Source organism: Myotis brandtii, unplaced genomic scaffold (genome assembly GCF_000412655.1).
Source record: "Myotis brandtii unplaced genomic scaffold, ASM41265v1 scaffold15, whole genome shotgun sequence".
Taxonomy (NCBI): domain Eukaryota; kingdom Metazoa; phylum Chordata; class Mammalia; order Chiroptera; family Vespertilionidae; genus Myotis; species Myotis brandtii.
In genome coordinates this window covers 1,439,724-1,457,395 of record NW_005355410.1, presented here as the reverse complement: position 1 = coordinate 1,457,395, position 17,672 = coordinate 1,439,724, and the positions used below count along the sequence as shown (strand labels likewise).

At 41.6% G+C, this 17,672-nt stretch overlaps 1 protein-coding gene across 1 annotated transcript in view; it reads right to left on the bottom strand.

Moving 5' to 3' along the window:
- Nucleotides 1–7,324: 7,324 nt before the first annotated feature.
- The window catches only part of LCP1 (lymphocyte cytosolic protein 1 (L-plastin)), a 67,607-nt gene continuing 57,259 nt past the window's right edge, over nt 7,325–17,672 (bottom strand). The window contains exons 14-16 of the mRNA XM_005861394.2: nt 14,751–14,874; nt 11,749–11,873; nt 7,325–9,147 (exon numbers count right to left, since the gene is read on the bottom strand). Of these exons, the coding sequence (XP_005861456.1) occupies nt 9,015–9,147; nt 11,749–11,873; nt 14,751–14,874 (382 nt within the window). The 3' untranslated portion in view covers nt 7,325–9,014. The remainder of the gene's footprint in view (nt 9,148–11,748; nt 11,874–14,750; nt 14,875–17,672) is intronic.

Below are 17,672 nucleotides of genomic sequence, written 5' to 3'. Positions count from 1 at the left end.
GACATCCCCCGAGGGCTGCCAGGCTGCCAGAGGGATGTCTGATTGCCATCTTAGGCCCAATCCCCCGGGGAGTGGGCCTAAGTCAGCAGGTGGTCATCCCCTGAGGGGGTCCCAGACTGCGAGAGGGCACAGGCCAGGCTGAGGGACCCCCCTCCCCCCCAAGTGCACAAATTTCTGTGCACCGGGCCTCTAGTATATATATATGAAACGCCAGAGACCAGAACGCCATAATGACTGGAATGACCAATCACTATGATGCCCACTGCAGCCAGTGAACTGACCAATCAGGGATCAGGGGGTGGGGCAGGCAGCCAACCCCCCGTGACCCTTCCCCCTCACCAGCCCTGCCCCCAATAGGCCCTCCCCACCCTGCCACCCCAATCGGCCCACAGCTCCTCCCCCTAGATGGCCCCACCCCTTATTCCTCCCATACCCCAATAGGGGGTGAGGCTGGATGGCCAACCTCCTGCAGCCCCTCCCCCTAGCCAGCCCCACCCCCAATGGGCCCCTCCCACATATTTGCCCACGGCCCCTCCCCCCAGCCAGCTCCACCCCCAATCAGCCCTCCCACTCTGATCAGAGGCAGGGCCCCTCCTCCCAGCCAGCTCTGCCCCTGATCGGCCCCCCTACACCAATCGGGGGTGGGTCCGGCTGGCCCACCACCCACAGCCCCTCCCCACGGCCGGCCCACCCTCAATTGCCCCCTCCACCCCAATTGGGGGTGGGGCTGGTTGGCCAATCGCCCGCGGTCCCTCCTCCCAGCTGGCCTGTCTCTGATTGGGCTCCAATCGGGGCAGGCCGTCCAGCCAAACTCCCACCATCTCCTCCTTTGACAGTCCCAGGCCCGATCTGCTGATTGGGGCCGGGCCGGCCATACCCCACCAGTGCACAAATTCATGCACTGGGTCTCTAAGTAAATAAACCAGTATGGTACTGGCATAAAGATAGATGTATAGATCAATGAAACAGAATAGAGAGCCCAGAAATAAACCTACTTCTATATGTTCAATGAATCTATAATAAAGGAAGCAAGAATATATAATGGGATAAAGACAATCTCTTCAATAAATGGTGTTGGGAAAACTGAACAGATACTGCAAAACAATGAATTAGACCACCTTCTTATAGCATATAAAAGAATTAACTCAAAATGGATTAAAACCTACCTCTGAGGGCTGTTGTGAGAATTCAGTGACATAACATTTGAAACTGACAGGTGCTCTGTCCCATTTACATTAAAAAGATAATCCTGGGAGGGAGCTGATGGGCAACATATTCTGTGCCTGGAGCCTTATCCAGCTCACTGTGACTATGGAGACAGCTGGACCTCTTTCTCTGCTGCTCCCAGAGAGGTAGGTGATGAATCAGTGCCCCAGAAGGCAATCTAGGCCTGGAGATCTATCTGATTGAATTATGCCACCTGGAATTTAGATAATTTGTACATTTGTTCTCCAGCCAACTTGGAGTATTAGGTGGTAAAAATAATATGGCAAGTGTTTCTTCAAGAGCCTTTTATAAGACTGCCTGAGAAGATAACCTCCCCTCTGAGGAGTTCTCTGTTTTGCCTTCCTCTCAAATGGAGGGGCCCAAGGATAAGGGCCAATGTCATTGCCGTCTTGGGTGGCCTGACTTAGACATGCAGCACAGGCTTATTGTTAGGTAAGCACTGAGAGAGGCAATTCATTTAATGGCATTTTATTATGAGTTTAGGTGCAGCTCAATTTACAAGTTTTCCTTTCAAAACTACTCAGCAATTAAAGCTGCATAATCTTGGGAGGTTCTGAAGACACATAATTATACATGTTTTCCCCTCCAAACATTATCTCTCATGGTTATTCATGGAGAGTGAAGCAGTGTTATAATTTGCACAAAGGTCTGGCATATCTGGCCCCCTTATGTTTTCCTCTCTGAGAAGGATGATGATACCTCAGAAGTCACTGAGGAGGGGGATTTGAAGCTTGAAGGCAGAAAACGTTGTCCCAGGTTCTGATTCCCTTGCTTTGACTTCTAAGATGGAGCCTGAGACTTGGGGCATGAAGAGGGTTACTTGGCACCCAGACAGGCAAATGTGTGTTGACTAGATAGTTACATTGTGAAGAAAGCAAGGTTTGTCTTTGGAAACTTCCAATCCTTCATTTCCTTTTTGTAAATCACCACTCCCTTTTATCAGTCTCTCCACTTTTAAAGATGCTCCTTCCAGCCCTGCCTCTTGAAGAGCACTCCAGGCCATAGGCCACTGTTCTCAAATTTGACTGCATATTAGAGTCATTTGGGGATCTTAAATACCCAGCTGCCCTGGTGGAACATCAGATCAATTATAACAGAATCTAGAGGGAGGAGTATAGGCATCAGCATTTTTTAAAGCTCCTGAGATGATTCCAATGTGCAGCCAGTATTTAGAACAGCTGGTCGGGACCAGTGGTTCTCTAAGGGTGGTCTGTGAGTCACAGAATCGCTTAGGGTGTTTGTGGAAATTCTTGAGGACAAAGACCTATGGGCATTGAATCTCAAGAGGGAATCAGGAAATTTTGTATTTTTAACAAGTTCCCTAGGTGATTCCTAAGCACCCTAACGCCTGAGAATCACTCAAACCTTTCACTAGTTCATATGACAATTCTCACTCCCCATCAGTCATACTAGTGTTTCAGTTCCTCAAATATAACGAACTTTTTCCATCCTCTGGACCTTTGAATATTAGAGTTGTTCACTTGGAAAACACTCTCCTCTTTCTCTCTTTGTCATTAGGGAATTGGCAAAGATAACAATGATGAAGCTGCACTCCTAAAAAATCATTGCGAAGTGCATGTGTTGGGGCAGAAAAGAGTAGACACTGGAGGGCCATGAACCCCAACCCCTGGGACAATTTGGTTTACTAACTTTCCTAGCTGTCACTGGAAGTCATAGAGAGATTGCTCCAGAGACTGTGGGAGTAAAAGCCGGTAGTTTTGATGTAGGTAATGAAAGGAGGGAAGACTTAAGTGATATGCCACCGGGTCAGATGCATTAAAGTGGAAGTCCTAGGCAGCCAGCAAGAGGTTGTGCTAAGAAACACCTTAATTGTACCTAGCAGGACCAGGAAGATGTAGCACTTTTTGGGAATGGATGCCACCAGGAAGAGAGGGACTAAGGGGGAGGGAGACAGCAAAGGCCAAGGCTGGGTGCACCCAAATGGAAGGAGAGCCACTCTATTTATTTCAAATGGATATTGTGGATGGGAGAACAGGGAAAAGTTATTTTAATCTCTCAAGTCTAGTGTAATTGAGAAAGTGTAATTTAATTTACAGCTAATTAATGTAACTATCAGCTGAAGATCTTTTAAGACAACTTCTGTTTTTTTAGGACAGTGTTTTTCAAACTTTAATGTGCGTACAAATTAATTTGGGATCTTATTAAAATGCAGATTCTGATTTAGTAGGACTGGGGTGGGGGCTGAGACTGCATTTGTAATCAGCCTCAAGGTGCTTCTGGTCTGAGAACCACACTTAAAGCAAGGAAGTTTAAACATTTGGGACTAGTAAAGTGGGCTCATGGGACAGCCAAGTCCAGAAATGACTACTGAGTCATCAACTTTCATGTTAGGTTACACATAGATTCAGAATTAAGTATGTGCATGCATTCTAATCCTCTGTTTTTAAAAGTTCATTTTTCATTGTTGATAGTACTACATATGTCCCCTATTTTACCCCCAATTTCCCCCTTCACCCAGCTCTGGCTCTACCATAGAACTTCGCTACACTATTGTTTGTGTCCATGGGTTATGCATATCTACACTAATAAAAGAGAAACATGGTAATTGGCGTACGACCGCTACCCTTTTCATTGGCTAATGCAGGGAGCAGGTAGTAGGACATCCCCTAGGGCTCCCAGTATGTGATAGGGGGCAAGCTGGGCTGAGGGAACCCCCTCCCCAGTGCACAAATTTTTGTGCACCGGGCCCCTAGTATACATATAAGTTCTTTGGTTGATCTCTTCTGTCTTCCCCACAACCCTCCCCCTCTGAGATCTGTCAGTCTGTTCCATGCCTCTAGACCTATTTTGTCAAATTTTCCTCCTAGATTTCACATATAAGTGAGATCATGAGATACTTATCTTTCTCTGACTGGCTTATTTCACTTAGCATAATACTCTCCAGGTCCCTCCATGATGTCTCAAAGAGTAAGAGATCCTTCTTTTTAACAGCCGCATAGTATGCCATTGTGTGAATGTGCCATAGCATTTTTATCCACTCATCTACTGATGGGCACTTGGGCTGTTCCCAGATCTTAGTTATTGTAAATAATGTTGCTATAAACATAGGGGTGCATATATTCTTTCTGATTGGTTTTTCAGTATTCTTAGGATCTATTCCCAAAAGTGGGATGGCAGGGTCGAAAGGCAATTCAATTTTTAATTTTGAAGAGACTCCATACTGTTTTCCACAGTGTCTGCACCAGTCTGCATTCCCACCAGCAGTGCACTAGGGTTCCCTTTTCTCTACATCCTCACCAGCAGCTGCTGTTTGTTGATTTATTGATGGTAGCCATTCTGGCAGGTGTGAGGTGATACCTCATTATCATTATAATTTGCATCTCTTGGATGCTTAGTGACATTGAACATTTTTACGTATGTCTATTGGCCACTTGTATGTCCTCTTTGGGCTGGGTTCTGTAGGAGTATCCCGGTCCTGGTCAGGATAGTTTAAACAGACTCATATTGGGGATGGTGCCCATAGCTAATAGGAGGGGTGGGTGGGCACTTCTGCTTCCAATGCCTCAGCTCTGCCTGGGTCACTGGCACCCCGTTGTCCCATTCTAATTCTCTTGATGTATGATAGCTCTATATTAACCAAAATACTTGTATAGCTGGAACTCCTCAATTTTGACAAACCTGATAAAATAAATGTTACTGCCATTTTGCTAAGTTAATGGTGAGATAGTAAATATTGACTAGACTATGTTTTTGTGCCCCACATACAGTGAGTTATTAAATACATGTAGACTTTAGACATGAGAAAATATTTACACGATTTTTTTTCTGTCACCCATGCACAGACTCAGTTGGTGAACTGTCTTTCAGAAATGGAAGGAGAGAACACTGAGTAAAGAGCAGTGTTTGGCAGCTGAGAGTTTAATTACTGGAATTTTATTAGGAAACCATCAGTGACTGGATTTTGCAAGAGAATCAGTCTGGGCTGCTAACTTGTTCTGAGCATCTGCTCTGGTCTGTGGGTCATGAGGCTGGCAGGGATGTGCTGGGCAAAACAATGCCAAGTTCACTAAGAGAACGCTGCTAGCATTTCATCCACATGGCCAAAGGTTAGAACAAAACTTCTGCAAACCCTTCATTCAGAGCTAATTTTCCACGAGCTCCCAAACTTTTACAACTTTGTTATAGCATTTATTACATTCTGCTTTTTATTATGTTATGTGTGTATGCATGCACATGTGCACATTATCTCCTTGCTGGATTAACATGTCTCCTTAGACATAAAGTGGAGAATTTGGAAACAGCTTGAGGGGCCATCTCAGTTCATGGTTCTTTGTCAAATAATTTGAGGAAACTTAAGAGGAGAATCTATGTTTCTATGTTTTGCTGTCCAATGTTCAATACCTTTACTAGAGTAGGAACTTGATAAGTACCTATCAAGTTAAAATTAACATTGTGTGCACAAGAAGTGGGTATAATATTATTGTGACCTTATGCGCTAAGGCAAATGATTTAAACCAGCAGTTCTCAACCTGTGGGTCGCGACCCCTTTGGTGGTCGAACGACCCTTTCACAGAGGTTGCCTAAGACCATCCTGCATATCAGATATTTACATTACAATTCATAATAGTAGTAATATTATAGTTATGAAGTAGTAACGAAAATAATTTTATGGTTGGGTCACAACATGAGGAACTGTATTTAAAGGGCCAGAAGGTTGAGAACCACTGGAAACTATTATGCACTGAGGAAAGCTTAAATATCTCTTTATGAGCCACTAAGTCTACTAAGCATCTGTTGAAAAGATTGAGGCAGATTGACATGTACCAATATGGCACAGTCTCCAAGATACGATAAGTGAAAAAAGTGAGATGCAGAATGATGTGTAATAAGTAAATTTGTAATATAGTTTGTAATTTAAAAAGGTGTGCATGTATAATGTGCAGAGAATATTACTAGGAGGATACAAAAGAAGTTGGTAACAGTAGTTGTTGACTAGGAGGGAAACTGGAGGACTAGGACAGAGATACTGGTGGTTGATAAACTAACTCTCTGGAGATTTTAAAAAAGCTCCCATTTATAGAGTTAGATTATATCTGTGGTGTAACTACCCCCATCATGGGCAATTTCAAGCAAACAATGGTTTAACCATAGGCTCACAAAATTGGCTTCAAAGCACACCACTAGACATGGGGGTGGGAAGGTGGCCTACTTTCCATTGTGGACCCTTTGGTACAATTTTAACTTTTGATGCCATACTTGGACTGACTATTTAAAATGTAGCAATAAACTTTAAATTTGAAAAATGATCATGCTGAGATTGCTGCATTCCTTTGTCCTTTTCTTCTTCAGGAGAGTCTTGGTTTTGCTTTCTTGAGAGTACTTATTCTGCTATCCAGAACTCGTTCAGGAGACCTATCAGTGCAGTCTTGTGCAAAAAACAGTTACTATTTGTAACCCCTTTATTTGTAGGGAAGTGCAGAGCTGCAGGAATGTTCTGGCCAGGAATGAGCCATCTCCAAAAGCTGCTGCTAGTGCAGCCAGGACACACAGCTTACGCACAAAAGCCCGGCTTCCGAGAAGCTGTGTGGGTGTGTGGTGCCTCCTGGTAAGAAAGTGACCATGCTACATAGATGCTTTTCCGTCACAGCAGCCCATCTGGCGGGGAGCCACTGCAGCAGAATACCTCAGCAACATCCCTTCCCTCAGCCTGCCAAAGTGAGGCCCAGCCAGGCTAGGGAGGAGACCCTTGGCACTGCCAATCCAAAAGATTCCTTCTCAAATTATGCTAAAAGCTGTGTGGCATCAATATCCAAGTCTGGCTTTTGTTCACGACTGGGTTCAGTGTGTTTCTGAGAACTTGTGTCTCCACTCTAATTTTAGCCTTTGCTTTGTCAAACTACCTCCAACCTATTCTTCAGTTTTCAACCAAAATATTTCTTAGACTGTTTTCTCTAAGCTCAAGTCTGACCCTGCCCTTATTAATCACTTACTGCACTTCCTGATCAATGGACTGCAATGCCTGTCTCATTTATAGGCATATTCCCCAAACTTTGCATAGTGTCTGGCACTCAGTTAGGCACTCAATGAGTGCTGGCTGAATGAATGAATGAATAAGTTATAAAACCATCAAAGGACATGCAATATAAGGAACATTTTATTTGGAGAGATTTTGAACATTAGCTTCATTTTCAATTTAGGCGGTAACATTCTTCCTGCAAGCAGATGGAAGAGAATCATCGGAGGCTACATTAAGTGCAGAGTAAGATAAAACCAACCACTTAGCATTCAGATGCCACAGAAGCCACACATTGGCTTCCTGAGCCCACTGCCAAGGAACAGATTTGGGGTGATATTTCCAATTGCTTTGAGAAATAGCTAAGTTCCATGACATACCACCGCTAAAGAAGATACCTCACTGATGAGCCCTTTCAGCACTATAGAGAAGGTCTAGCATTGGTTCACAATGTCCTGTTGTTTTTTAGCTTTCAGTAGCTTTACATGAAATTGTATAACCTATTAGGTTTGCTCAAATTCACTGTCTCTTTTGTTTTATTTAGAAATTCTTTAAATACCCAGTAAATTAGATCTTTGTAAAGCAACTTAGCCAGTTCTTATCCAGTTTGACATATGACTAGGTATGGGTAGGGGTGTGTGTGTGTGTGTGTCGGTGTTGGGGGGTAAGCTGGGGTCCCTGTTCATTGGCACATATTGTCCCCTGGGAGTTTGGGGGTTGTAAAAAGCTTTTCCAGTACTAAAAAAGTAAACATTGATAATATGGCCTGGCAGCAATCAGATACATTAAGATCTCAGAGCAAATTAAAGCAGAGCAGGATTGTTCCCACTCCCCAGATATTTAGGCATACCATGATAACTAGGTCTAACATGCAGGGCTCAGGACATGGAGAGGCAGCACCAAAGGATAGATAGATGCTTTTTTGTGGCTTCATGCTGGCCCCTGGTGGTTTGCTGCTCAATTACATTCTGCTTGGATCTAACCAAGAGCATAATATTAAAGGTGTTAGAAACAAAACAAAACAAAAAATAAATAAAAATGTTAGATCTGGTATGAGCACAAATCTTAGGGTTAAAAACAGAGGGCTTCCTACTGGCTGAAAAGAAAACTAAAAACTGATAACAAATGGGACCCTAGTTCTGAGGAAAAGCTCTGATGATGAGTCTTACTTTCCTACAGGTTCCTGGAGACTATTAGGACCCCAGTAGCCTGACTGATTTGTCAGATGCTCCAAACGGCCCAGAGGCAGGAATGGTCTACAGCGGTGGGTCACGGAAAAGGCACAGTTCTGAGAGGGTGGATAGCAAAGTCACAGGGAAGTAGAGTGAAGGAGTAGGGGAACAGAAAGAGAGGCTTGTCACAGATCAAAGGCTAGCCTCCAGAAACAGGTTTTGGGACTTGTTTGATGATTTTCTCTGCTGATCCTCACCTTAAACAAAAATGCAGCCAAATTAAGCTGGTTGAAAGACTATATTAAAATTAATAACACTGCAGCTTCTATACTTGACTAATGGCAGGAAGCAGGAATGGTACCAGGAAAATAAGTTCTTTTTTTTCTCTAGATTTTCAAAGAAGCAATAAATTCAATGGTAAAAAAATATTTGTAAGGAATTGGATCTTTTGCAAGGAATGAAGCACTTTTTGTTAAATACAGGAGAGGCTACCTGGCTGAACAAATATACACTTTTTTGGAATCTTGTATGATGTCACCAAGTTGAAAAGTTTGGAATGGCTTGAATCATCTCTGTGCTTCCTAGGAGCATCTAGTGCTGAGCAGTCAGGTGTGCCACCTCCAGCCCCACTCCACTGGGCCTTACACCCTCTTCATTCCTTTCCCCATGAGGCAAGCAAACACTGTCATGACCATTTTGGGGTTCACTTCAACCAGGTCTTCTGGAAGGGCATACACTCTTGCTCCAATTTTTCGGGCCATAGAGATAGCATACCTAAAAGGGAGAAAAGAAGAATGAGAAGAGCCAGAGCAACAAAGTATGAAGCGGACCCTCAGGATATTGGTATAATCATTCTATACCGTACACTACTGCAAACTATATATAACACAAAGCTCACTCCTGGTATGGTTAGAGCCAGTCACTGACATCCTCTCACTTTTATGGGCAAATCTTGGCTTGATAAAACTCCTGACTCCATCAGAATTGCTGTCTACTATACCAAATGTATTACTTGTCCTTAAATATTTTCCTAGCTCTTGCCACTTTGGATGCTTTCATCATGAGTATTTTCTTGGGCTATATAGCAGTAGAAAAAAGTCATCAAACTGGAGAAGAATGTGTGCTAGGAAAAGTTAGCAGTCTATATTTCAACTACAAAAGTTTACAGACTACATTTCAATACTTTGACCTTACAAATCAATTATTTTATTCCTTGTTCCATTCCAGTTCTTGTGCACATATACATGTATTTATGTATGTTGCAATAACACTAGAATAGCCAGAGTTTTATATTATACATTTTCCACATAAAATGATCATAGTTGCATCAGAACATTTTTGCTCTATTTATAGCTATAGGAAGATAATTAGCTTAATCTATTTTCAAATGTGCCTACGTTACTACCTGTCACTTCTTTCATTCACTTTGTTTATTATCCAGTAACTTACGATGACTACTCCAGAGATTCTCCATTGTTCCCAAGGCCCCATCACTCCTCCTGTTCCCCTAAAATAACTTTATTTTTACTTTATGGATCAATTAAATTAAGAGTACCAGGCTGGGGTAGTCCCCATTCTTCTTGTCCATCTCTCAATCAATTCCTCTATATTAATTATTAATGAAATAAATGTATCTTCCATTATAAAATATAAAGAAAAAATAGAGCTTCAAAAATCATGTACAACCTTGCCACCATAACATTTTTAAGATTTTTTTCATAATTCCTTTTACCCATTTTAAAAGTAATTTTGTATCTTGCCCTTGTAGGATAGTGGTTAGGAGCCTGGGCCTTGAAGTCAGACTTTGAATCTTAGCAGAACCACTTAATAATTGTAAAATTTTGGGCAAGTTCCTTAAACCTAATCATATCCATCTTGAACATCTAGACTCAAGCTATTTTTGAGGTCAAAAAAAAAAAATTCTGGGTCTTCATACATTCTGGGTGTTCTTCCCTTTACTTGGAGTGTTTTCTTATCTCCTTCCCTGTCTAGCTCCTTCTTACTTGTCCTTTTAATCCATTTCAGCATTGATGTCATTTGCTCTGCAGAGCTCCCATTTCTTTTCTGTCTCCTTGATAGCACCCTGTACTCCCCCTTCCATACCACCCAATCACACTGTATTGTAATTGTCATTTAATTATTTATCTTCTCTTCATTATGTTGTGCTAAACATCAGCATACCAGAAACACAGGTCCCCACTTCCCCAAATTGGGATCAGAGAGGACACTGTTGGAGTTGAATTGTGTCCCTCAAAAAGGGTATGTAAAAGCCCTCTCCCTTAGGACCTCCGATTCTGACCTCATTTGGTATAAGGTTTTTAAAGATGTAATTAGTTAAGATGAGGTCATGCAGGAGTAATGTGGGGCCCTAATACAATATGACTTGGAGTCTTTATAAGAACAGTGGAAGAGACACAGACACACACAGAGGGAAGATAGCCATGTGAAGTCACAGACCCAGGGAAGAAGGCCATGTGAAGATGGGGGCAGAGATTGGAGTGATACATTTACAAGCCAAGGCTTGCTGGCCAAGGCCAGAAGGCAGGAGAGGGGTATGGAACAGACTTTCCCTCATAGCCCTCGGAAGGAACCAACACTGCTGACACTTGATCTTGGACATGTACCCTCTACACTGTGAGAGAACAAATTTCTTTGAAGTCACCTTGCTTGCAGGTATTTTGCTATGGCAGCCCTCAGAAAGTAATACAAGCTTTTCTGAGAAAGGTGCTTCTCTAGAGTAGAGGTCAGCAAACTTCCCACAAAGGACCAGATAGTTAATATTTCAGACTTTGTGGGCTTTGCCACAACTAGTCAACTCTGCCATTGCAGCAGGGAAGCAGCTATAAAAATATGGATAAATAAGCACAGATGTGTTTCAATAAAACTTTATTTATAAAAGCAGATGACAGGCCAGACTATATAGTTGTCTGCTGACCCCCACTCTATGTGGTAAAGCAAATGGCAGTTGCTTCCAAGCAGGAGAAGGCTCTGATCTTGAATCCCATCCCCTGCCCATTTGTGTACATGGATTTTCACAAAAAGGGTGTTTGTGTTCGGGCCTGCCATATACGAACTAAATAAAGTGTCCTATAATTATGATTAGAAAATTGGTTTTATGAAAATATAAGGTTGCTTATCAATTGGAAGAATACACTTGCTTTTTGTCTTGCTCTCTCTAATCCCAGGAGACTTAAAACTACTATTGCACAATATCTAAAATAATTAGATAATTAGATGGGACACAACAAGTCACAAGAAGAAAAAGCATCAGTAGTGAAACTAAAGTGTTTGCACAAAGGCACAAACAATAGACTTTATAGGTATCCAGTTGCCAGTTGGGTCCTTCCCTCTCTGACCTCAGGTCTATTTACGTACTTTGCATTGTTGAGTTTCTCTTCATCGTTCAGGTTCTCTGTCTTCAGAAGGTCATAGTTAATGGAACCTGGTTGAATGGCATCAATGAGATCCAGGACAGGCAAACTTGTGCTAATCTTCGGGTCCTGCGCACAGAGAAGGGTGGGTTTTATCAGTATGCTCCCAGGTTACTTTTATTTCGTTCAAGGGAAGTGGGTAGTTCTTTCCTCTTAAATATGAAATATATACTGCTGGTCTGGAAAATGCAACAGTGTTGCACATTAATTGTAGTTTCAAATCAATTGTAGTTTCAGTAGAGGCATTAGTAACTTCCTAAGTAGCTCAATAAGCAGAGGAAACCTATTGTCTACCAACAGGCAGGGAGCCATTCTCAAATAGCGTGTGAATGAAAGTAAGCACAACTAGAGAAAAGCAGAGAGGTTGAAATGTTTAATGTAACTACTGGTATGAACAGAGGAAGGAAAGATTTGATAAAAAAAACCCATCAAGAAGGAGAGACCAAAGATGCTAGGAGAAACCTTGCTTCATTTTGGGGGATATCCTGGAGGTGATGGGCAGGGATAGTGACAAGGGCTCAGGTGGATAGGAGTTTCAGTAGATACTCATTTTTCGGAGACCTCAAGGAAAGAAAAGAGTCCATAGGTCCAGGGAGACAGTGTTGGCAATTATGTGATTAAATAAAATGACAGTAACTAATATTTGTTGGTGTTTCACAGTTTGCTCAGCACTTTTTAAAAAAAAAATAATTGTAGGTTGAATTTTCTTCTCTTCTTACAATAATTATTTTTTTCTCTTTTTTATTGAATTTATTGGGGTGACATGGTTAATAAAATTATATAGGTTTCAAGTGTACAATTCTACAATACATCATCTGTATTGTATTGTGTGTTCACCACTCTAAGTCAAGTCTTCGTCCATCATAATTTATCCCCCCTTTGCTCTCTTCTATCTCCATTACCCTGCTTTCCCTCCGGTAATCACCATCATGTTGTCTGTGTTTATGAATTAAAAAAATTTTTTTGCTTAATCCCTTCACCTTTTAAAATAAATTTTCTCACTTGTCACCACAGATATAGGCACCTGAATTTAATTTACAGTGAGTAAAGGAAGTTTCTGAGGTTAAGTAAGTTGCTGATAAGTGGTGGAGCTGGGATTTGAACCCAGGTATTCTGACTCAAAACCCAGGTCTCTTTCTTTAGCATTTGTAAACGTTCTGATGGTCATAGTAATGGTTAAGTGACCTACAGATACACTGCTTTGCAACCTCACCCCCAGGTAAAAGACACTTTCTCCTCACTGATGGACCCTCACCTGCAATCACTAGCACTAACCTCAGGAGTTACTTGAGCTCCAGGTTCCTCACCTATAATGTGAGAAAAACCATAAATCTGACTTCACAATGTCTGTGAAGATGAAACGAGACATTAAAAACAAGGAGCCCTGGTACTCAGAGCGTATGGGGCAAGCCCTTCTCTTTTGCTCTTGTCCACCACCTTTCCAACTATTTTTCTCTCACCAGCCTCCATACCTCCACTCAGCAATTCAGACTGAACGGTAAGGTGGAGGGGGGACAGAAAGGACTGCTATGTGTGATGAACTCACTGGGACTGGGCACTCCTGGTACAGCCCAACCTTTCTGCCCTTTCTGGTGGGAGGAGATTTTACTTTTTTTCTTGATTTTGAAGCAGAGGATTGATATCATGATCAACTGCCTCACTGAACCTGTTAATACAACTCCAAAGTGGTCCTTTCTCCAAATATTGACCTTTAAACCAGAAAAATGTAGATAAGATGGCATAGATATTATAATATGGATCAAGTGTATAGGTCCCTTGAGGAAGGATCCTGTTAATGTATAAAACATGAGCTAAGAAATTTAATAAAAGATAATGCTATTATTATTAATAAAAATGGGATTTGGATACAAGTACTCAACTGCTTTTTTCTCAGAAAATACTGCATGGGAGATCTTTTAGCATTTTATATTTCACCATCATAATGTTAACAATCTGAATCATGGAGCTGTGCACATTTTAAGAATATTATCAAAACATGGTCTCACTCATATGTGGAATCTAATGAAGAACATAAACTGATGAACAAAAATAGACTCAGAGACATAGAAGCATTGACAGACTGTCAAACCTCAGAGAGAAGGCAGGGGAGGGAAGTGGGGGAGAGATCAACCAATGAACTCATCTATGCTAATAAAAGGGTAATATGCTAATTAGACCAGGTCAACCAGACATCTTCCGGTTGTCCGGTCCTCCTTCTGGACATAGCCACTGTGGCAGAGGGCTGAGGCAGAGGTGTTTAGGGGTGATCAGGCTGGCAGGGGAGGGCAGTTAGGGGTGATCAAGCAGGCAGGCAGAAGGGCTAGGGGTGATCAGGCAGGCAGGCATGGTTAGGGGGGGTGATCAGGCAGGCAGGCAGGCAGGTGAGTGGTTAGGAGCCAGCAGTCCCAGGTTGTTAGAGGGATGTCTGACTGCCGGTTTAGGCTTGATCCCCCTAAGGGTCCCAGATTGGAGAGAGGGTGCAGGCTGGGCTGAGGGACCCCCCCTCCTGTGCACAAATTTTGTGCACCAGGCCTCTAGTATGAATATATGCATAACCCACGGACACAGACAATAGGCTGGTGAAGACCTGGGGTGGGGTGGGTGCGAGGTGGGAGAGGTCAATGAGAAAAAAAGGGGGCATATGTAATACTTTCAACAATAAAGATTAAAAAATATTATCATATTTGTTATTACTTTATAAGAACAAAACCTAAAATGTACGTAAATATGATTGGTTTTTAAAATTAATTATTACAGGAGAAAGTGACAAGAAATTTGTCAATGAAATAGCTATGAACATCAAAACAATAATGGGTCATTCTGCAAAATCAAAATTGGAGGGGAACCTGAACTACCTCACACTTAAGGTCACTTTAAAACAGATAGAAAACAGTAATGATAAGCATGGAGCTCAGGTGGTCATGAGCAGTAGACTAAGAATTTTACCTTGAAACTAGAGATGGATGAACGTTTCTCTGCTTCCTTCAATGTTTCATTTACCCAGTTGACAATAATCTCATCATTGACCTTTTGCCCACCTCCAATTTCTTCCAGAATATTCAGTGTGTACCTGAACAAAAATCAAGAATGATTTTTTGGAAAAAAAGTTGCTAAATATTTCAATATCACAGAAAGTAGCTAAGGTAGAAAATATCTTTTCTTTCTAGGTATGTCACAAAAGATAGCCTGGACACCGTTACATTAGTGGGGGATGGGGGGGAAATATATATATATATGTACACACACATACACACACACACACACACACACACACACATTAGTTCTTTTTAGGATAACTTAAAATATAACTTTATGATTGTTAGAATGAGATGCAGAGCAAATATTTCCTAAGCACTGTCATTGCTTCTTGGGTCGGAAGAGAAGGCAGATGAGAAGAGAAGCAAGGGAAGGGAAATGATGCAAAAGATCTGAACCAGTAATGCTTTGCTTAAAGGAACCATAAACAAAGAAGGAAAAAGTCAATGTTAGAAAGGCCCAAGTAGCCAACATATTAAATATATGTATGTAAAAGAGTTTCCTTCTTATATCATAGAACAGAAATGTTAGGAATACCTCACAGTGAAGGTCACTTTAAAGTAGAAACCAAAGTTAAGCTCCAGTCTGAGAGTAAGAATCACCTTAGATAGTGTTATAAGAATTGGTTTTGTTTGTGAAACTTATTAGGAAGCTTCAAAGCTCTTAACATTTCATGGAACAGATAAGACTCACCATTCCCTAAGGCAACTCCCTCTGAAAGGTGAAATACACAGAAGAAAGCCAAGCATTTGAGCAGGTTTGTTGGCCTAAAGGTTCAGGCTTGCAGGAGAGGGTCAAATTACCCATGTAAAACTTTCAGGGCTAGGGTTTCAGTGTGTACTGTTCACTCTGAAACTCAAGTATCCTGCCATTGTCTGGAGGGAGGGCCTACTCAAATGAGGTCACCCTCTAGTTGGTTGCCTAGGATTGTGTACATAATCCATCGGGTGTACTTTCCCAATTACTGATTCTATGGAAAACACAATTTTCCCACAATTTCCCACATGGCTTTCAAGTTTAATCTCTGAAATAGGAGTGATGCCCTGCTTCCTCCAGGTTACAGCATCTTTTCATCATTGTAGCCGGGAGGAAAAGAGCTCCTGCAATTATATACAGGCAGGGCAGAAATAGGTTCATATTTGAGAGTATGTGAAATACAGAGTTTATTCTTGTATTATTATTATTTTCCATACAAATAATTATAAACCTACTTTTGCTCCACCGTGTGTGGGTGTGTGTGTGTGTAATTATGTTTACCAATCTGGCATCAAAGTCATCTCAATTATACCTCTTCAAACACCCTCAAATCAACTGTCTCCTCTTAATTCTGCTTCTCCTCCTCATAGAATTTCCCTTCTAAAGTACAGTTCTGGTCATGTCATTTAAAGTGACATGGCTCAAAGAATACAGGTCAAATTCCTTAGAATGGTACATGAGGTCCTTCATAATTTGGCCTTGGTATCTCTTTTCAATGAACCTCTTATTTCTTATTCCCTCCTCTCTTCTTGGCCTTATTCTCAAGCTCCCCCCACTCCCCAAACACACTCACGTTTCAATCTCACAGAACCATCAGCAGCTCCCCGACCAAACCATGCATCCTCCTGACTCTCTGATTCAGCTTTGTTCTCTGGGAAGGGATTTCTAATTCTTTGAACAATTTTCAGTGAAGCACTTACTTGTTTCCCAGAACTTCTGATGGAGTTGATGTGCATGTCTCTGCCTACCATGTCATCTCAGACAAAATCCATAACCTTGTTCATCATATTGTTTTCAGGGGTTAGCAGAGTGCCTAGTACATACTGAGCATCTAGTATATGGAGGAGTGAAGTGGTGGGTGAAATAAATAGAATGGTTTCTCCCATAGAAAGCAAAAAGAAAGTCAAGATGGGTAATATTTAATGTGGACCCAGAGAGGGGACCAAAATGAGAAAGACTAATGAGGACAAATGGGATAAGTCTCAGGTAAATTTTTAAAATATCCCTAGTTTAGAAAAAGGCCCTAGTTTTGATCTGTTCATAATGATGATGCTTTATGGCAACACTAGCTTCTTGTTTCCATGTGTATTAAGTTATTATCATCTACCATAACATTTAAGCATTTCTTCCTAGTAAAGTCATTGAGGATGGTACATTAGTGTTTGCCTCCTTAGGTCATATCTCTGTATAGTTTGATGAAAACAAAGTTTAATCTAGCAGCTTCACTCATCTCAGGAAGAATTCTTACTTCTCTTTGTCAAGAGCCCCAGCCTGTTTTATTGACGCTCTCACATGGATAGAAGCAGTGCTTTTGACCTGCTTCTTGAGCTAGGGAAGCAAATGGCACAGAGGAGAAGCTCACCTTTACACAAAAGTCTATCCATGAAAATATTTTTTAAAAAGCCACTAAAGAACAGGGAAGTTTAAAAAGATGGAGAAAACCATGGCGGCAGCTCACTGCATTCAGGTGTCTGAGAATGGCCCCTCACAGTGGCACAGAGCTCTGGTGAACACAAATTTGGCTTTCTGCCACCTCACGGAAGATGGAGAGGTTTAAAATGGAGCCCCATGCTTGCTGGTGAGGACAGTGGTAAAAACAAAGGGAAGGAAGGATACAATTAGGTTGGAGCCTCAACTCTAAGCTTTAAATGTAGATAAAAAATTTAAAACAGAAATAAATTTGGCCTATGTCTACCTATGATTTTCCTTGTGAAATACTCCATATCATCAAATATGTTTTGGGGCAACTGTGCTATTATTGATAGGTCTCTCCAGACAAGATCCCAGTACCACAGGTGTTTGCAAAACTGTGCTGTGCTGAAAAGTTCTCCTCTGTCAAAATGAACTGGCATCAGG